Genomic DNA, 22,530 nt, shown 5'->3' with positions numbered 1-22,530 from the left:
AATTCCCAAATCTATGCTTGAGTAAAAAATGTTCATCAAAAACATACCATGTATGTCTCTAATTTTAATGATATGTTTCAATCTTAAGTAAAGAAACAAAACAAAACAAAAAATGCACTAAATTCATCTATCCTATTTATTGCACTAATTTCTATAGTTTTCACACACAAAAACACTCTGAATTATATGCATGGGTATAAGTGTGTTGAAAAAGCATGTATATAGAAATACTGGAAATGTCGAGAAAATCAAGACCATCAAAAGTGCAACAAAGCTGAGTTAGCATGAATACGTGCACAGAGATAACTGTTTTTACAGAGTATATATAGGCACTATTTTCTTAATTATGAAATGCTCCTAAATTTTTGAGCAGCAATTAGCATGCAGTATCCGAGCCATTGTTGAATGCCAAATTTTCATGAAATAATACAATCCCTACCGAAACGTTCCAAGTACAAATTAACATTATTGCACGCAAAAAGTTTTCAATATTTTATTTAGAAAGTATCAATATTCACCAAAATATGTTCAATTACCCTCTAATATCTAACAACAGTAAAATGTGGATCCATGCTGCATATAAAAATAAACAAACACTCAAAATAACACTATATGTGCTTGTGTATCTAATATAACAAGAGCTCAGCAAGGTGGGGCATATCCCCTCACAATGATTTCGAATGAAGTCTTGTGGTGACCTTGACCTTTAACCTTTTGACCCAAAAATCTATAGGGTCTACATATGAAGTATCGAATCAATCAAGCTAAACATATACCCTGTAGAGTGCATGTTTACAAGCTTTTTCCATGAAGTCCCATAGTGAACTTAACCTTTGACTTTCCTTATCCCAAAATCAATATGGGTTCTTCCTCTCTTGATAACATACCTACATGTAAAGTATCAAATCAATCAAGCAAAAAACTGTGTCTACAAGGTCAGTGTTACACACACATGAGCGGTTCTGTTACTCTCACAGTGGATTGTGAAGGGATACTAAATAATCAAGATCTTCAAACAGTGAGGATAAAGTAAGAATCGTGATAATTCTGCAAATACATAGTGCGGAAGGTTTCATCAGCTCTTAGAAAGTAATTAGAAAGAAAGAAGTTTTAATACTGCAGTAAATATCACTTGTCCGGTTTAAAGCTTAAGGCTTCCATGGAGGAACTAGGACCTCCAAGGGACAGACCTCCAATCAAAAACAGTCTGTCCTTGAGCATGGTGAAAGCACACGAGGAGTGTGTGGTGGGGGAGGCTTTGATCTCTGTCCATGTGTTTGTCTGCCAATCGTAGGCCTCAACAACTTGTACTGGTTTGCCCTGACTTCCTGAAATTTCATAAATTGATTGCAAAGATTATAAAACTATTTCTAGCATAAAGCCTACAATCTTCTGTGTTTTATCATAGTATTCCATTGTGTGAGATAATAGATCTCATCACGAGTAATTTTGAGACCATATTCTACCAGGGTCCACCATCGTTAAATTTGCAATAGACTCCTTGTTATCAAAATACTATTGTTGCAATCCAGTATTGATCATTGGAGAATTTAATTTGATGCCATGTGCAATAAGTCTCCTAAGAAGAACTAGTGTTGGAAATGTAACTGAACAAAAAGTGAAGATAATGAACAGTAATCAATTTCATAAATCCTATTAAAGATTACAAAATTAAGAGATGGGGCAAACAAGGACTCCTGAACACACCAGGGGTGGGATCAGGGTCCTAGGAGTAAGCATCCCTTTCTGATTGGTCATACCCTGTATCTTAATCATGTAAATGGAGTAATCCATAGTAAAAATCAGTATGAAAAGGAATGGCTTAACAATTGGTATGAAACTTGTCAGACAGCATTCGACCGTATGACGGGTTGTTTTTGCAAATTAGATTATCATTATCATAACGACCATAGAATTTGAAAATTGATGACTTGAAATGACACTGTTGAAACCCCTGTAACATCAACTTATTTGTCAGTAGCCTGCCTTGATTTAAAAATTGATCATACACTGAAAATGTTCTCATGTATCTAATCAGTTGAGACATAAATACCATATGCAGTTGATAATGGAGTATTGCTACATAGATAAGGCAAGTTGTTGATGGAGAAGCTGAAGTCATCCTGTTTGTCATGAAGTTGAGTTGTTAGTTTGCTGATAATATTTAATATGTTCAATACAATATCTAGATATGAAGCAGATACAGAAGACTCTGTGGTGTCTCTTATTTTGAAATCAAAGGGATATATCGAATTGACATGATATGGCATATTGTTGAATCCCTACCTTAAATAGTACAGGAGATATTGCCTAGATTTGGTTTTCTTAAAAGTAAGTCAACTCCAAGGTCAAGATCACAAGGTTAAAAACTTTTTTTTAAAATATGAAAGCTCTACCTTAAACATTCAGGAGATATTGCCTACGTTAGGTTTTCTTAAAAGTAGGTCAAACTCTCAAGATCAAGATCACAAAGTTAAGAAGAAAAAAAAGGTCTTGTCTCAAGAAATGCACATATGCAATGTGACAGCCCTATCACTCACAATTCAAAAGTTATGAGCAAGGTTAAAGGTTTGGTTAAGGTTTTGAAATTTGGGTCGAACTTCAAGGTCAAAATCATAAGGTCAAACATCATGGCATCAAATGAAATTAATATGAAAGGCCCATCTTAAATAGTTCAGGAGCTAATTGCCTAATTTAATTTTTTTTAAGAGTTGGTCAACTTCAAGGTCAAGGTCACAAGATTAACAAGAGACCCATGGGCCACATCGCTCACCTGAGTCACCTTGGTCCATATCAGAAGACTTTCTATATATATTTGCATGTAAAACCGTAGTCCTTATCATGGCCCCAATCTACCCCTGGAGGCCATAGTTTTCGCAAACTTGAATCTACACTATGTCAGAAATTTTTCTTGTAAATGTGAACTTCTTTGGCCCAATGGTTCACGAGAAGAAGATATTTGAAGATTTTTCCTATATATTTGTATGTAAAACTTTGATCCCCCCTTGTGGCCCCATCCTACCCCCAGGGGCCATGATTTGAACAAACTTGAATCTGCACTATATCAGAAAGCTTTCATGTAAATATCAGCTTTTCTGGCTCAGTGGTTCTTGAGAAGAAGATTTTTTAAAAAAAAATTCCTATATATTTGTATGTAAAACTTTGATCCCCTATTGTGGCCCCATCCTACAACAGGGGGCCATGATTTGAACAAACTTAGCTCTGCTCTATGTTAGGAAGCTGTTCATGTGAATATCAGCTTTTCAGACTCAGTGGTTCTTGAGAAGAAGATTCTAAAAGAATGTCCCTATATATTTGTATGAAAAACTTTGATCCCCCCTTGTAGCCCCATCCTAACCCAGGGGCCATGATTTGAACAAACTTGAATCTGCACTATGTCAGAAAGCTTTCATGTAAATATTAGCTTTTCTGGCTTAGTGGTTCTTGAGAAGAAGATTTTTAAAGATTTTTCATATATATTTGTATGTAAAACTTTGATCCCCTATTGTGGCCCCATCTGACCCCCAGGGGCCATGATTTTAACAATTTAGAATCTGTACTATATATTAGAAAGCTTTCATATAAATCTCAGCTTTTCTGGCTTAGTGGTTCTGGGAAGAAGATTTTTAAAGATTTTTTCTATATATTTGTATGTAAAACTTTGACCCCCTATTGTGGCCCCATCTGACCCCCGGGGGCCATGATCTTAGCAATTTATAATCTGCACTATATCAGGAAGCTTTCATATAAATCTCAGCTTTTCTGGTTCAGTGGTTCTTGAGAAGAAGATTTTAAAAGATTATTCCTATAAATTTGTATGTAAAACTTTGATGCCCCCCTTGAGGCCCCATTCAATCCCCGGGGTCCATGATTTTAACGAACTTGAATCTGCACTATATCAAAAAAAAAAAAAAAAAAAAAAAAAACGAAAAAAAAACAAGAAAAAAAACAAAAACATCTTTGACCCCCTATTGTGGCCCCATCCGACCCCTGGGGGCCATGATTTTAACAATTTAGAATCTGCATTATATAAGGAAGCTTTCATATAAATCTCAGCTATTCTGGCTCAGTGGTTCTTGAGAAGAAGATTTTTAAAGATTTTCCCTATATATTTGTATGTAAAACTTTGATCCCCTATTGTGGCCCCATCCGACCCCTGGGGGCCATGATTTTAACAATTTAGAATTTGCATTATATAAGGAAGCTTTCATATAAATCTCAGCTTTTCTGGCTCAGTGGTTCTTCAAAAGAAGATTTTTAAAGATTTTCCCTATATATTTGTATGTAAAATTTTGACCCCCTATTGTGGCCCCATCCGACCCCCGGGGGCCATGATTTTAACAATTTAGAATTTGCATTATATAAGGAAGCTTTCATATAAATCTCAGCTTTTCTGGCTCAGTGGTTCTTCAGAAGAAGATTTTCCCTATATATTTGTATGTAAAACTTTGACCCCCTATTGTGGCCCCATCCTACAACAGGGGGCCATGATTTTAACAATTTAGAATCTGCATTATATAAGGAAGCTTTCATATAAATCTCAGCTTTTCTGGCTCAGTGGTTCTTGAGAAGAAGATTTTTAAAGATTTTCCCTATATATTTGTATGTAAAACTTTGATCCCCTATTGTGGCCCCATCCGACCCCCAGGGGCCATGATTTTAACAATTTAGAATTTGCATTATATAAGGAAGCTTTCATATAAATCTCAGCTTTTCTGGCTCAGTGGTTCTTCAGAAGAAGATTTTTAAAGATTTTCCCAATATATTTGTATGTAAAATTTTGACCCCCTATTGTGGCCCCATCCGACCCCCGGGGGCCATGATTTTAACAATTTAGAATTTGCATTATATAAGGAAGCTTTCATATAAATCTCAGCTTTTCTGGCTCAGTGGTTCTTGAGAAAAAGATTTTTAAAGATTTTCCCTAAATATTTGTATGTAAAACTTTGACCCCCTATTGTGGCCCCATCCGACCCCCGGGGACCATGATTTTAACAATTTAGAATCTGCATTATATAAGGAAGCTTTCATATAAATCTCAGCTTTTCTGGCTCAGTGGTTCTTCAGAAGAATATTTTTAAAGATTTTCCCTATATATTTGTATGTAAAACTTTGACCCCCTATTGTGGCCCCATCCGACCCCCGGGGGCCATGATTTTAACAATTTAGAATCTGCACTACCTAATAAAGCTTATCTATAAATTTCATCTTTTCTGGCCCAGTGGTTCTTGAGAAGAAGATTTTTTAATGACCCTACCCTATTTTTACCTTTTCTTGATTATCTCCCCTTGGAAGGTGGCCTGGCCCTTTATTTTAACAATTTAGAATTCCCTTTACCTAAGGATGTTCTGTGCCAACTTTGGTTGAAATTGGCCCAGTGGTTGTTGAGAAGAAGTTGAAAATGTGAAAAGTTTACAGACGGACAGACGGACGGACAGACGGACGGACGCCGGAGTACGGGTGATCAGAAAAGCTCACTTGAGCTTTCAGCTCAGGTGAGCTAAAAACTCTGGTACCAAAATACAGGTCTCTTGTTATAAGGATTGCACATATGAAATATGAGAGCCCTATCATTCGTCATTCAGAAGTTATGAGGAAGGTTAAAGTTTCAGACTGACAGACAGAAACTTGAATCCACATAACTTTGGAACATTTGCATTTTGATATAATTTAACGTGGCCCTGCAACTCTTGAAAAGAATTTGTTTTAATTCATTTCCTGTATATTCCTATATAAAGCTTTGATCTATTGTGGCCCTACAACGCCCCCATAACCCTGAATCAAGAAACTTGAATTTACACTACATGAAAATGCTTTCATTTAAATATATGACTAATCTGGGCCCTGCTGTTCTTGATAGGAAGACTTTTAAATATTCTTATGTAAAACTTTGATCCACTATTGTGGCTCCACCCTACTTTCAGCGAGTCATGATTTGAACGACCTTGAATCTGAACTACTTGAGGATGCTTGTATGACTACCCATGGCCTTGCTGTTGTTGAGAAGATTTTTAATGATGTTTTCTCTATATAATCTTGAGTAAAGCTCTTAATCCCCTATTGTGGTCCCATCCTATGCCTGGAGGGGTCATGAGTTGAACATCCTACCCCCCAGAGACCATGATTTGAACAAACTTGAATCTGCACTATGTCAGAAAGCTTTTGTGTATATTTTAACTTTTCTTGGCAAGTGATTCTTGAGAAGATTTTTAAATGACCAACCCTGTTTTTGCCTTTTCTTGATTATCTCCCCTTTCACAGGGGACATTGCCCTCCATTTGAACAAATTTTAATCCCCATCACCCAAGGATGATTTGTGCAAAGTTTAATTGAAATTGACCTACTTGTTTTGGAGAAGACGGTGAAAATGTGAAAAGTTAATGACAATGATTGAATCTTTAGCTCAGGTGAGCTAAAAAGGATAATCTAAAATGCTGTTATTTTCAAAATTTTGTGAAACATGTTTAAAGTAAGAATTATCAGACACTTTTAACAGTTCTTACCGAGGCCTCCAGCACAGACCACCTTCCCACCAACCACACCAATGGCAAAGTCTCCTCGCTTCGTTGGCATGTTGCTACCTACTATCCATTGTGCTATAGCAAAAATAATCAGGATAGATTAAGTTTGGTGAAACATTAAAATTCTGACCATGTCCAAACAAACTGAGAGAAGACACAAGAAATTATATTCATATAATCATGTTTTTCAACTTGGAAACTCATGAGTGAAATATTAGGATAAAATAGATATGGAAGGGTGTTTCGTTTATGATTAAAAATACATACGGTTCTCTGCTGCTGTGTCAAACACCTCACATGTTTGAGAAAAACCATCAGAGGCTGGCTGGTTTAGTCCACCCACAGTGATGATGCAGGTTCCCGCTCTCACATAATTAGGGAAGACTCTCTTGCTAGGGATATCTGGGAGTTTGGACCATTTGTTAGTCTCAAAATCAAAGACCTCTACAGCCAGGCATGGCAACTTTCCCTGACGTCCTCCTGTTAAAAACATACATTGTACTGTAGATGGTCATATATGTGTACTATGACATTGTAATGGAACGCAGTGTATGCTGGTACATAAATAAGTCTAGCTTCTCCCAAAGTACAAGTTCTGTCATCTTTATTCAAAGAACTCACTGTCAATAGTACTTGGGATCGGAGGAACTTATTATACTGCATACATTTTGGAACACAATGTTTCTGTGTTGTACTAAGGTTTGGTAATGATTCCTAGATTATGTTCAACATCTTCTTTCAAATGAAAAGACCTGTAAAGTTTATAAATTCAAAATGTAACAGGAAGGGAGAAAATGCCAGAGACCAGACCAGGGTTCGAACCCAGGTCTCCTGAATCCCCAGTAAGGTGCTCTACCAACTGAGCTATCTGGCCTTCGGCGATCAAACCTGGCTGACCGCTACATTCCTTCCTCTTTAAATGACATCAACCCAGAATCTTTATCCCCTGGTAGTCATTTTCGCCTGTCAATTTTTGAGGATGGTCTACAGCACCAAAGAGGGGAGAAAATGCAAGACCAGACAAGGATTCAAACCCAGGCCCTTCTGAATCTCCAGTCAGGTGCTCTACCAACTGAGCTATCTGGCCATTGGCGATCAGACCTGGCTGACTGCTACATTGAACATGTGAAACATCGAAATATTAGCTTTATATAAGTAATACTTGAAAACATTCTAAAATAGATTTTTAAAAACTCAAATGTATCTTAAAAGTTTACTAAGATTTCATATTATTATATTAGTTAATCAACATGTCAGATGATTAACAGTATTGTTTCTTGTTTCTCCTGACGAATGTACAAAAATTCACTTCCAATTGGCAGGTCCACACCACATTTTGTTTTTCTTTGCCCATCCTTTTTTGTCTAGAATGCTTTCAGATAGACATGAAGCTTTTGGGGATTATAGTCATAACAATAAGAATCACTATCACTTAGGGGGTAAACACATTTAAAAATACTTCTGGTTGTCACCAAACGTTACAGAAAATTAGTAGAATTTTCTACTTTTTAGTTTTTCATAATTATATTTGAAATATTTTATGTTGAGTGTGTAAAATATACTTAATGAAGTTCAAAATCATCTTCTGCATATTTGCAGTCAGCAAAATGGCGTTGGTCCATCAGGCATAGTGACAGATGATGAGGCCTACTGGCAGTACTGGTGTAGCACTTATGTGATCTCTTTAATGCCAAGAAGGATGTATTCCAACAGAATGAAAGAAAGTTACATAGTCAGTTTAGGCAAAGGCAAGGGTGATGCGCTAGACAGGTGTAATTACAGAGGCCTAATTAAGTTGATTAACCAAATAATGAAAGTTTTTGAGAGAGTCATGGAACAACTGATCAGACAATAAATTCAGATGATGACATACCATGTAGAGGAAACATCGACATCATATTCATTATACGACAACTGCAAGAAAAACACATTGCAGCCAACAAACCCCTTTACTTGGCTTTCATTGACCGAGTACTAGGAAAATCATCTGGTGGGTGATACGCAAGTTAGGAATTGCTGAATGGTTAGTCAAGATTGTGCAGATGATGTACTCTAATGCAAGAAGCCTTGTCCATGTAGGAGATAGCTATAGTGACCAGTTTAATGTCAAGGTTGGTGTTCATCAAGGATCTGTTTTGAGCCTGTTGCTGTTTATTGTTGTACTGGAAATACTGTCACTCCAATTTCGTACAAGCTGCCCTTGGGAGCTCCTGTATGCTGATGATCTAGCAGTTGTTGACACCTCCATTGAGTTGCTGATCGAAAGAATGGCTGAGTGGAAGAAAAGTTTGGAGGAGAAAGGACTCAAGGTCAACGGGGGAAAGACCAAAGTGATGATATCAGGCATGAATATGGAATCTATGAGAAGTTCAGGAAAGTACAGGCAGGAACTCCATTTTCTATAACAGTTGCTCATGCTGGGTTCAATAGAAATGTAGTGGAATCAATGGTCATCTTAAACCTGATCCAAGATACAAGTACCTGTCATGGACTCGCTCGACCTATTGATGGTAGGCCTATGGCAGAAGTAACAAGAGTACTGCCAATGGTACATAACATGCCTGTGAAAAGCTAATATAGGGGGTTTTTCTGACACCATTTGTAGAACTTGGCTTCTGGTAGTATCGGCAATCATCAGGGTGTGACATACTTTCTTTATCGTATCACACGGCCTAAGTTTTGCAGCCCCATTTAGTCGCCTCTTATGACAAGCAAGGGGCACTGAGGAGCTATCCTAACCCATATCCCCATGGGATTTTAAGAGGGAGGGGGATGTGTAGTACTGGTGTACTAGTAAAAGATTCAAGACATTCTATTATTAGAACTTTGTCAGAGTTCAATAGAAAGGTGATGTACACTTCCTAGGAACAGAATTTTCCAGAAGTTTGTTTTAAGGAGGTACTCTACATCATCATAATGGCTGACATCCTTTTAAAACATGGATGAAAATATAAATATCAGCAATATTTGCCTATTCATTTAAAAATCCCATTGTGCATTGTGTAACACGTCGACTACTGATCACGAGTTCAAGCCCAGCAGGGATTTTAATTTTTTTCCAGATTGCTTTCTAATTAAGGTAACTCCATACTCGCAGTTTTATCTGATACAAGTTTGAAAAAATGTATTTATTTCCATTCATTAGAGTTAAAACTAACAAATTATCAAATAAAATACATATGTCATCACACTTTTTAAGACAAGAGACGTACATAAATAGAATCATCTGTCACCGTCAGAAAATTGCAATTTTCCTTAAACATAGTTATCAAAATTTCATACAAATTGGTTATGATGATATAGTACTAATCATAACAATTTCATGAAAGTGTATCTTCACAAAAATATACAAAATGTCTAAAAATAAAGGAAATATATCGCATAATAGACTTAATAAAGAAATCAATAGAAACAGAGTTATTGCCCTTGGATTCAATATCTTAAAACGTATCATTGATTATTCATCTATAATTTAGACTTTTAAAATAGTTTATCTTTAACAAGATTTTTTACAATAGCTATCAGGAAAGATTCCAATAAAATTTATGTTCCTATCACCCATAAATGTAAATAAATCATTGATTTTGCAAAATCTAATGACATCACAGGAGGGTGGAATTACTTTAAACTGCATTTTTTGACTAAAATAAAGTAAATTTGAAAGTTTTCAATTTCAAAATATTGTAGTACATATATCCTCCACTTTTCATCCATATCAAATTTCTCTGGTGTAGCATACCTCCTTAAATACATGACAGAACTATAAACAGTAGGCCAAAATTCTTGTGTGTAAATTCAGACAAACAATGGACACTTGTTTTGTTTGAGAACTTTTATTACTGTAAGTTAGTATTTTTTAATGATATAATTGTAAATAATTGTTAAATTATTAAATTAGATTAATTGTGTGTCATTGATTTTTGCTGGACTTTCGTAAGGCCAATTCAACTTAATTGATAGATTATCATCCCCGCCCGCCCCTCAAAAATTGGCCCGCCCCAAATTTTTTTATTTTGCGAAACTTACGATTTCCAGAAAATTTTCATGCCCGACTCCGGTATTTACACTTCTTGTTTACATTTCCGGTATAGCAACGTGAAAAGCCACGTGAAGAAAATAGATATGGTTTTCTTAATTTCTCGCGTTCTTACGGGAGTAAATCTTAAAGAAGTTAGGTAAGGTATCTTTCTATGTTTGAAATTAAAGCTTAACCTGCAATTCGTCTGTGAAATGAGCATAGCTTGATATCCATCTGGCATTAAATGATGCACTTTAGTTGACAAAAACTCGTTTGTCATTAATATCTTTCTCAGAAAATAAAAATTAAAAATAAAATCCTCCCACCCGCCCCATACTTTTTGGTGACCCTGGATGATAATCTACTAATTAAGTTGAATTGGCCTAATTTTGACCAATAAAAGAATGATTTCTTGAGAGTATGGAGTAGTATGATTTTCAAAGATATTTAAAAAGGCAACTTACCTATTACGTAAAGTTTGTTGTTAATTTCAAAAGCTGCTGAAGCATATCTAGGTGTAGGCATGGATGGCAAAGCTTTCCATTTGTTGCTCTCTGCATCATAGCTCCAAAAGTGGTCCTTTGGATTAGAGTCATCTGACATTCCTCCCATCACAAGAAACTGATTATCTGTAAGAATGAAAATTGAAAATAGGTCTTTTAGAATTTTGAACAATTTATTCAAAATTCTACTTCTCAAAATATTTATACAATACATAATATATTGCCTTTTCAGAACTGTTAATTCCTAATAAGTTTTCTGGCCTGAGTACCATTATGCAAGTGTCCTCATGACATAACCCTCTCTAGACTTGACAATTTGTAATGTCTTCTGACTTAAAAGGCAGTATGTATCAAATCATTTTCTAATCCTTCAGAATTAATTTCTTGATAGTGCTAATGTTGGGGTCAAGCACAGAAGAGTGTAAAATCAGGTGCTAGTGACTTTTAAGTATGAACTCTCTAGTTTGATTTCAAGATTATTACCTTATTTTTAGGGATTGTTACTTCTTATCCTAATTTTGAACAATCTCAATTCATTACTTGCAAACTTTCTTATTTCAAATTGTGTAGCAAAATGTATGCAATGAATTTTCTAATTGTAATATCTATCTTGAACTCACTGACATATGTACATTTGTGAATTATATGCTAGTGAGATGTCCATTTTGCTAATGACACAGAGGCTTCCTCAATATCAATTTACACTTGTGTAGATATATAGGTTTGCAAATATACATATAAATCTCCTTCCGAGTCAGAATAAGATAGACATAAATACATTCATTTCTCATTTCAATATGTTTGAGCCATAAGGAGTATAAATATAATTCTCCTTCAGAATAAGATAGACATAAATACATTCATTTCTCATTTCAATATGTTTGAGCCATAAGGAGTATAAATATAATTCTCCTTCAGAATAAGATAGACATAAATACATTCATTTCTCATTTCAATATGTTTCAGCTATAAGGAGTATACCTCTTTGATTTTTTTGTTGTTGTTAGTTTAGCCAAGGACATGCTATTAATGAGACTTGGTATGCACAATGCATAAGAGTTAAAAATGAAATGTTGAATGGTATACCTTTTACTACAGAAGAAACTCCCTGCAGTGGTTCAGTTAGTGACTCCATTGTTGACCATTTTTTAGCTTTGATATCGTACACTTCCACTGCGTCAACAGGAGCCTGGGTCTCCCCTACCCCTCCCACAACCACTATCTTGTCTCCCACTAACTGAGCTGCAGGGGCTGCTCTCTTTGTTTGCATGCTTGGAAGAATGTGCCACTTTCTCTTGGCAGTCTCATAATATTCACAGGTATCTAAAGGTGTTCCTAACTGGTCACAACCTCCAATGATGTAGATGTTTCCTTCGTAGACTAGAGGAGTTGCGAACACACGGGGGTTGTGCATCTTTTTCATCGTCTCCCAAGTGTATGTTCCACTTGCCATTTTGATATCTTTACAACTTCAATACCTTAGATAAATAATAATAATATCCTTTATACAGGATTGCACAATTAGTTATACTGACTAGTTTACATTGTGGTCCTGGAACTACCTAAAATGAGACCATAAACACATGATTGAGAATCAAAATAATGTTTGAGATAGGCTGATTTAAAAGATGTGGTAGTTGTGCATTTTCTGATAAAATCTGGTAATGAGTTCCATGAAATTGCTGCTGAAATGATAAAAGATCTTCTAAAATAAACAAGATGTGTTTGTGAAACATTGATGCCACCATATGGCAGCAAATTAATTATGGTACCAAAAGAAAGGTCTTGTAACAAGGAATACACTCACATATCAAATATGAAAGCCCTAACATTAAGTGTTCATAAGTTATGGCTAAGGTTAAAGTTTTTGCAGACAAACAGACCAAAACCAGATAACTCTAAATTTGAAAGTCAAACGTTATATCAAACATAACAATAGGTTCACATAATTCAAAGAAAGTGTGTAATTACCGGAAGTGATGATGTTCAACACAACAAGAGGCCCACAGGCCTTATCGATCACCTGAATACTAGTGAAAAAGTATCACTACTTCCATGGGCTATGAAATCTAGAAAAAAATTCCTGTTCTGAATATCTAAGCTAAATTCTATTGTTCACCAACAGTATAAAACAAGATGTGTTCTTAAAACTTCACTGCCCTCAAAAGTGCATACACTGATGAAAGGCTTTCAATAATAGGTGTATTAACATTAAAACATCAAAATATATGACTAATTTGGACTCATCCTAAAGTCATAACCCTGGGTTATGAAATTCACCATTTTTTGTACATCCTTTACTGCTATTTCTAAGTATGCACTTCGATTGTATACAGTATCAGCAAACTTACACATAAATACTATATATACATGTACATGTACTAAGTTTGGCCCCACCCTGGGGTCAAAGCCCTTACTCTGGGGAAAATAAAATTTACAATTTTGGTAAAAGCCTACCTGCTCTATCCATTTAGTTTCAATTTAGTATCAACAGCACTAAAGAAGATGTTATTTAAGTGTTTTACACATAAACACTATATAACAAGTTTGGCTCCACCTAGGAGTCAGAACCCCTACCCCGGGGATCATGAAATTTACAATTTTGGTAGAGACCTTCCTGATCTACATCACTATGCATTTAGTTTTTCTTACATGTATGTGGTTCTTGAGAAGAAGATTTTTGAAAATTGGTCAATTTTGGGCAGTTTTTGCCCTGCCCCTAGGGCCCCAGAGTCCTGAAATTTACAATTTATGTCCCCCTTGTCCCAATGATGCTTCATACCAAATTTGAAAAGAATTCGACTGGTAGTTATTAAGAAGAAGTAAAAAATGTTTAATTGTTAACGCACGACGACGGACGAAAACCTATTGCAATAGGTCACCTGAGTTTGCTCTGAGTTTACGGCAAAAAACTGTTGAATATTCCTGGGTAAGAGGTAAATGTAGTACGGCCGAAACCCAAAAGTCACAGATAACGATTTTTGCATGATTTCTCTCTTAATAGTCGATAGAATGACATCAAACTTATTGTGATAACTGTTTGTGACCTATCAAACAAGAATCATATAACTTTTTCTGGGAATTCTGTAAAAAAGATACTGAACCAGCGTTTTCTAATACCTAAAAGTGGTAAATCTAATACGTTTTATAAATGCCGAAACCCGAACACGGTCGCCGATCTTTTGATCTACCGAAAGTCCGCGTTTTAGCATTAAACATAGACAATATTGAATCAAACTGAGTTCTAGATATTTAAGGTAACATAAATAAATCGCAATTGCATATATGGTGCATTTATATGCGCATTTTATTGTATCACCCTACATATTATTTGTATTAATTATACATGTGTAGTACACGCACTTTTTTTGCATTATTTCAATCCATTTTGATATATATACACTATAAATAGTGTGCTTCTTTTGAAACTTCGGTTGTTGAAGCATATTCGTTATTGAATTAATTTTATAATTCAATTAATATTTTGATGCAGCGTAGGCTACTAATGCATACGAAGTGTGATTTAAAGTAGTCATGTGTAATTTATATGTAATTTATCGAAGAGAAACGACAAATTTTAATATAATCATTCCATCATCAAGATGATTAAAGACGGTACTATCATATTTCCCTTTTCTTTCTTAATCAAAATGACAATTTAAAATATTGTAAAAGCACACTTTTTGGGTTACACTATTTACTTTAGGGAGTATAGTTTCTTTACTTTCGGAGTTTAGATTTTTATTCAAAATAACATGACTGGGTGAATGGGGAACCTTTGCGTGGCCAGAGCTAGGCAACAGAATCAATGCATATGGTTAATGTTGTAATCATGACTACTTACCTACAGACATCCTCAACTATCGTTTTACATGTACGCGTACGCTGTTTAGGTACAAATTTACCAAACTAAGGGGACCTACTTGTTCCGATTAAAACAAGATCACGATTACAAAATACAGCAGTTTTTATTATTTTGTGTAGTGGAAATAATGATAGAAACATAAAATGTAGTCTTAATCAATATTTTTTGCATAAATAGGATTACTTAAAACCCAGTATTTACAAAGGGGCTGTGGAAATCGGTCAGTGTCTTCGACCGTGTTTGGGTTCCAACATTTATAAAACGTACTAGATTTACCGCTTTTTCGCAGGTGAAAACTCTGGTTTGGTACTTTTGTAGAAGAATTCTCAGAAAAAGTTTTTTATGTACCTAGGTTACAAACAGTAACCTCTGCAAATTATGTGTTATTACATGCAGCATTAAGAAAGAAATCTCGAAAAAATCGCTATCCTGGACTTTTGGCCGTACTACATTTATTGCTTACCATATTCCTGGTTATATGCATTCATGAGGATTATCTTCGTGGTGGATTAATGGCATAAATATTAATTACTGGATCAGAAAGAACTTGGTGGTTGAAAGTAAAAGCCAATTTTTTTAAAGAGCTATTTTGAGTAAAAACTTGTTTCTTTCCTTGTATTTTTTTTATAAGGGGGTGGTATGATATAAACAACTAGTATGGTGCTATTATCATTAGAGACAAAATAATCAATTCCTTGATTAATTGCTAGAACCGACTGAAGCTGAAAGTATATTTCCAGACATGAATTATGAAAGACTGCTCCGAGATTCGGTGAAGGCGTCAGTCCAAATATTCAGCCAAACCGAATCTCAGCCGAGATTAAGCTAAATATAGAGATTATGCAGGACCTGTTAATTCCTTTCATGCATTCAACTACTCGCCATTGAAAAAAAAATTCAGTTTCAATTACATCACATTACTTTGAAAAGGGAATTCATTACGGTTACAGATTTCAAGGACCCCATCCCTGCCATGATCATATTCATTGGGTAGACAACATCAGTCACACGTAAACAGAGGAAATTCAAGTTGTAAGTAAATGTAAATATGCAACTTACTTTCTTAAGACTGGTGTATGTGACGATATCAAAGTCAATAAATATTGTAAGATTTTACTTGTAACAGTCAATTGCAGCTACAAGCTGAAACCCAATCAGGGTCTTGGTAACTTCGTTTATTTACGATTAACCGGTAAGAACGCCATCTAGTGGAAGATAGAGAATATTGATCCCGACTTAAAAAATGACTGAACACATTTTTTTTTAGATGAACAATTCGACGTAAACAGTTTACAAAAACACCGTCTCCTACCAGTTTAATTCTCCTCTTTTTTTATTCTTTTTCACACCCTCCCCTCCTTCGCCTTGATCCTGTTCGTCCCTTTTCCCTTAGGAAGGGGTTGTCGAAAATATTGCTTGCAAGCACCAATGAATAAACTCCAAAACGCTTGTCAAGAGTTACTGCTTGCATCTTTGATATTGTTTCATACATAAAGTAAAGTCCGTAAGCTGAATTTGATTTGATTAGTAATTATCGTGAAATTAATTAAAACTCTACTTCCGTATTCGATAAACTACCCTAAAATAAAGTGGTGGACATGCATGCTTATGTGGTAGTATCTTATCTTCGTATTCGAGTTGTTTATTTCATGAAACAGGAAGAGAGTTATCTTTTATTTTCAAACGTTATTTATTACAAAACTTCTCATTGGTTACTTCTAGATTTATTATCAAATCACATTACAGGTAACTTTTACTTTCATTCTTTTGTTAAGAATAGTATTTAAACCCGAGCACAACCGTGCTCGGGGCTTCTTCTGAGCCAAACCTTGCAACAAGGTAAATATCAGGAGTTGCCGCACCCTGTATTTTTGATTAGTGTTTTTTTTTATTTTTCCTGTTTAATTATATTTTTCTCTCAAGCCACATTCATTCCCCGGGATTATTATTTTGGTATTTATCATACAATTGTCGAACTTTATTAAAGGTTTTAAACTTTATTTATTATTTTATTGCTAGCCTCACTCTAGGCGGACTTAAACTTACCTGGAAATATCTAAAGGGTTGAATACTTTATATAACACTTGTCATCGTTAAAAAAAAACACGTTCGCGAAGTAAAAAGAACATATCAATAGTAGTGGTAGAATGTCCAACTACTACACTTAAATGGCGGATCTAAGCCAGTGCAATATTTTAAATGACACCTTTTATAATATAGTAAACCCATAAAGAGTGGTTATTTTTATCGACGTTGATTTTGATCTTACAGAAGAAACGAGTTATAATATTTGCGAATTGAATTAATTGATGTGCGCATCAATGTGGTGCATGGATCGAATTATTGCTCGCAAAATTGCTCGGGAGCTCGGGATAAATGATTTGATGAACTTTTTAAATTCAATTGACTTTTGAATTACTTAATCGCTCCTCCTAGAGAATAGGGCCTCGAACATGCATTCTCCAATATAATGGTCTGCTAACGAACTCTAGTTGTGTTCTCTCTCTTTCAACAATCCTTCTCGATCCACATTTTCCTTAGTTTGCTGAATGAAAGGTGAATATAATGAACAGTGATCAATTTCATAATTCCTATAAGGAATACAAAATAAAGAGTTGGGCAAACACGGATCACTGGACACACCAGAGGTAGGATCAGGTGCATAGGAGGAGTAAGCATCCCCTGTCGACCGGTCACACCCGCCGTGAGCCCTATGTCTTGAATGCTATCTTCGACAGCCCTATTCTCCTTTTCATGTCTTTTTCAGCACCTCCACTTGCAATTTGAAAAACCATTTTTGTGGGTATACCCCACCTAAAACATGCATTCATCATGTATGGTTCAGAATCTTCATGTAATTCATCAAAACAACTCCAAATTGATATTACTTTATAATTACTTAGAGTAATAAATAAAAGTATAATGTTTTAGCATTAAATCAATTCATTAAAAACGTTATCTATCAATAAAATTGAAATTATGATAAGAAATTTGACTTCCGTTTCGAAATTGACAGATCATAAAAATGCCTCTCAATGCTTAAAGATATTGCTTTGAAACAAGTTTCAGAGTTTGCCGGGACACCCCCGTCATGCTATCTGATGATTGGTAATGAGAGGCAATGCTTTTAATTCCTACAGGTCAATTTAAGCTATCCTTAATAGAAAAATACAACTTTTGATTTTAATTGAGTCACAAATCAATTTTGAGTAAAAAAAAAAAAATCACAATTTAATATTTTTAATTATTGAAAATAGTGCTAAGCAGTAAATATCAAACTTGAAAATAAAGGTAAGTTATCTGTGAGTGACTATGTTTGTCTCACGTATATGTGCATCATAATTCTAAGTATCCTATCATTTCAACATGAGTTACCAGTAAACTGTACTCTAACTGTAACACAGTGTTAAAAAAATAACTAAATACTCTTTATATATATGGGTAATCAATCATCTTTGTCACTGTCAGTATTAGCGTAAGCTTCCTTTGTATTCAAACACATGTCATCTCCATCTAAAGCAGCTTCACAGTCGCATGCACTTGTACATGGTTGATTTAGGTTAAAGCATTAACAGTTCAAGCTCCATGGCCCCTCAGAACTTTCACAAACTACAAGATTGAGTAGTTCTGGTACTGCTTCCTGTTGCGTCATCATTCTAGGTGTCAGTGTTTCATCACTAGATTTCTCATAACCATAACCTGTAGCTGGAGGGATACAGTGAATTGGAATGTGGCTGGAGGGATACGGTGAATTGGAATGTGGCTGGAGGGATACGGTGAATTGGAATGTGGGCATTTTACCAGATGTAGAGCTGATACATGACACGTTGTAGATGCAACATGAAAGCGTCATGAGTTGGGGGTATTTTTTCCGGACAGGTACTCCTTTCTCTGGTTTTTGACAGCGAAGTTTTCATTTAGTGAGCTACACTTGATGTCCCCATACAGTCTGCAAACAAACTTAACAGCTGTTGTAATCTGGGATTCTTCAAGAGTAAGACTCCTAATGTGGCACAAGGTCTAAACTGAGCTGCATCTTTCATCAAGTGTTTGAATCCCTTTTTTTGCCGATGTCAAAAAAGGCACTGACTGTATCACAGCCAGTAATACAGTAAAGTGGGAGAAGTAAACTGTGTTGAAGCTTGGAGAGAGAGAGAGAGAGAGAGAGAGAGAGAGAGAGAGAGAGAGAGAGAGAGAGAGAGAGAGAGAGTTGTACAGTGTGTGTACAGGAATATATCTGGTGACTGTAGTGTATTTTCCTCCTTTTCCAGTCAGGAAATATATCTCTGTGTTGATTTTTGGCCAGTGGTGTAGCGGGAGTAAAAGAGCATCTGTGTCAGGGCTGCAAACTACTATTACCTTTGCTCCTGTATTTGCAGCAGCACAGGTGTGAAGAACAATTCTTGTGTCTGCCTCCTCTTGATTTGAAATGATGTCTAGAGCTGGTATCACAGCAAAGCGTGTGATCATGATACCATCTTCATCTTCACCTCCACTGATATAAAAAGTCTGACTTGCTGTGGTCAAGTTTCCCTTCTTCTCTTTTATGTATTCAATATAGAGTGCTGCCAGATGTGACTTATTTTCAGTAATGGTCAAGAACTGTTTACAGTATCCCGCTGGTACCTTAGTATTAGGTCTAATTTCATACGTACTTTATGCTTTGCCTGATTTTGCAGTGCGTTTTTCTCTTGTTTGAGACTTTGTACTGTTCTCCCTGTACACATCAAATGCTATATGTATCTGTGTTACATCTGTGGAGATATCTTGAGTAGAATGAGTAATGTGGGACAGACACCTACTGGCCATATCTTTGAAAGTGATGGGCAGTGCTGTAGAGGGAGCAAGCAGTGACTGGATGACAGCATGGTTATAATATATTACAGCATCAACATGCTTGCCCATACTAGTGATTTTGTCCCCTGGTATTGGTTCTTAAAGCTGATGCATGGTGTCTGATTTTTTACATGTTACCATCGTACCATCTTCATTAATGATGCTCATTAGCACAGGGGCGTTTTCAAATGCCATCATCCTTTGCAGTGGGACTTTCTTGATAGCGTTGACTGCTAACAAACGAAGATACATGGTTTCACCCTTGATAGATATGTTTTTTTATTTGACTTTGACTTTCTTGTTCATCTCTTTCATGGTCTTGATGTTTGACCGAGGTATTGGTGCATAGAAGCTCGTTGGATTTTCAGACACCAGGTTAGAGACAAATTTATCAGTCATGGTAGCGCTCTTGTCAAGTGCACCACATAAACTTTTCTCTATGGTGTCTGGTGCAACTGCTCCGGTAACTATGTTGATCAACTTTGTGGGTACTTCTGAAATATCTAAGGGATCACCACATATGGCCCTTGAAGCAAATCACGAATCCTCCTAACATCAGAATTTCATCTGGCATCAGATGATTTCGTCTTTGTCAGTACAGTCTGGCTGTCATCACACAAATGTTGCAGCATACATAGCAGTGACAGATCGGGCTATAAACCACCTTACTAATGCTTGGTTTCGCATTGTAAGACCAATGATCCTTCCAGATCCTTTCAAATCTTTGTTTTGTGTTGTTTCCAGTGCATAATCTAGCCGAACACCATTCAAGTAGCCTTCTGAGAGCTTGACTATATCCCCCTGTATTGGCAAATTCTGTGGCTATCTCCTGTGGCAAATGCCTGATCTGGAGCAGAGAGATCGGCAGGTAATGTGCATAGTTTGTCCTGTTTGCGGCAAATAACAGAGGAAGAAACTCTGCCTTTGCTGATTGCTGGACTTTCTAGATGCACTAATGAATAACTTCAGAATTTGCAGAACTCTGAATAGTATTTCATCCCACAGCAGGAAGGTGCTTGATGTAGACCGCCTTTCTTTGCGAAACTCCTCAATCATTGGGAGCACTTGGTCATTCAACAGAGAACAAAGTTCCAGTTTTAGTTCATGCACTTTCTCTAAGTTTGAGAATGCAGATTCAAATTTTGTGAGGCCTTCAGATAGTCTGCCGGGAATGTGGTGGCTTGTGTTCTCACACTACACATGAAACTGCTGTAAAAACTGTGCACTAAGAACCTCTTCCAAGAACTTCAGACCATACAGGGCCCTACCAAAGTCCTTGTCTGACAACATGTGATCCACTGTCCTAGATGCAAATACTCCAGAATCAACAAGTAGATTTGACAGCCCAGCATCACCATACAGATAACCAATTCCTGATATAACTGACATCAGAAGATGCATGCCTCCCTCAACGAGAATAATGTTTTCAAGTTCTTTTGGATGAGACCATTTTGTTTCTGAAGCTTTAGAATAGATGCCCATGTCAAAGCAGAGAGGTAGATACCTTTGTCCCAAGAAGTTTGCAGCGTCCTTTAAGCGTAACATCACTGTTGTATATTGTATATGGATCTGAGGAGAATGCCATGATAATTGGATTGTAGGCCACTTGAGATACTGGAAGTCTGTTGTCTTCACATTTTGACAATACTTTCTGAAATAACATCCATACAGGAAACTGATCAGGTGCTTCATGAAAGGTACCACCTCTCCCCATATTATACAACAGCTCTGTAGCTTTCGCTTCTTTGACCTCTGTTGAATCATTCATTGGTCAGCATATATGGGAGTAGAAAAAATTGGTTGAGGTCTGGATGTAGGTTTCTTATACCTATTGGTCTTTGTTAGATCTCCGTCTGTGACAGAATATAAAACATTCTACCACTTTATCCTGTATTTAGAAAATTATTAGACTTAAGATTTAGAAACAAAGGTAATATGTAATAGCTAACCAACCTTTCAGTTTGCTGATGTCCAGTTACTCTTTGGATGCGTTGTTCATGGTCTCTTGCTGCATCTGAGATGGGTTGAAGAAGTATGCTGGTCATTGCATGAGTGGTCTTTTTTTCATCAATCGTGTGCTCGTTATGACCCCAGTTTTCAGCTGCACCAAATATCACCTGTCCTCCGGAACTGATTGGGACAAGCTCCGGTGGGATATATGAATTGTTTGTACGCTGCTGTCTGTCAACATGAAGAGCTGCTGATGTCAGAAATGTTCGCAACTCTGTGTAAGATATGCAGAATCCTACACTGAAGAGAAGATATATCAAGCTGTGGCTTCCAAAAGTGTGGTGTAAGTAGACCGCTAAACCCAGATCATTATAAACTCGTGTGGGAAAGACTCGTCCTAGACCGTGAATCTTGTCCCCTCGGTGGAATTTCCCTATCCCACACTCGTACACATGAAGGATTCTATTAGTCTCATACTACAGAAGAATATTCAACAACGGGTCTTATGGATTTAATATACATTTTCGAAAAGTTACTGATATCTCTACAGAGAGTAATTCAGTTTATTTTTAGGAGGCCTGACTTTTTTTGACATTCACTGCTCATAATCATATCAATATATTCAGATCAACCCAAATTTTGTGAAAAAAGTACCGTAAACCAAGATGTTGATAGGTTGATACATAATTAAACTGACATTCTTGAAAATACAACTTGGAAAATCATTTTACACATTTCTTTGTGAAAAATACTACTTTTGTTCTGGAAGGAGAGGAAAAAATTGAGGTGTCCGTCTGATATTTTGCTTTCTGACTTGTGCCAAACATGCTGAAATTA

At 36.1% G+C, this 22,530-nt stretch overlaps 1 protein-coding gene and 1 non-coding gene across 3 annotated transcripts; both read right to left on the bottom strand.

The window, feature by feature from the left end:
* Positions 1 to 118: 118 nt before the first annotated feature.
* LOC125655908 (kelch domain-containing protein 8B-like) lies at positions 119 to 16,560 on the bottom strand. Of its 2 annotated transcripts, none has more exons than XM_048886441.2 (6): positions 16,220 to 16,560; positions 12,129 to 12,520; positions 11,004 to 11,168; positions 6,789 to 7,001; positions 6,504 to 6,596; positions 119 to 1,328 (listed from the first exon to the last, which is right to left on the bottom strand). In XM_048886441.2, exons 2-6 carry the CDS (start codon positions 12,493 to 12,495, stop codon positions 1,129 to 1,131), a joined length of 1,038 nt encoding a protein of 345 aa, XP_048742398.1. In that variant the 5' UTR covers positions 12,496 to 12,520; positions 16,220 to 16,560; the 3' UTR covers positions 119 to 1,128. The 2 variants fall into 2 exon arrangements, with proteins under 2 accessions (XP_048742398.1, XP_048742397.1); XM_048886440.2 differs by lacking the exon at positions 16,220 to 16,560 and adding an exon at positions 15,967 to 16,140.
* Positions 7,323 to 7,395, bottom strand: Trnap-ggg (transfer RNA proline (anticodon GGG)). The gene has a single exon. It is a non-coding gene; the product is annotated as a tRNA-Pro (tRNA).
* Positions 16,561 to 22,530: the final 5,970 nt, after the last annotated feature.

Source organism: Ostrea edulis, chromosome 7 (assembly GCF_947568905.1).
Source record: "Ostrea edulis chromosome 7, xbOstEdul1.1, whole genome shotgun sequence".
Classification (NCBI taxonomy): Eukaryota; Metazoa; Mollusca; class Bivalvia; order Ostreida; family Ostreidae; genus Ostrea; species Ostrea edulis.
The sequence above is the reverse complement of the archived record's forward strand: the minus strand, read 5'-3'. Positions and strand labels throughout refer to the sequence as shown.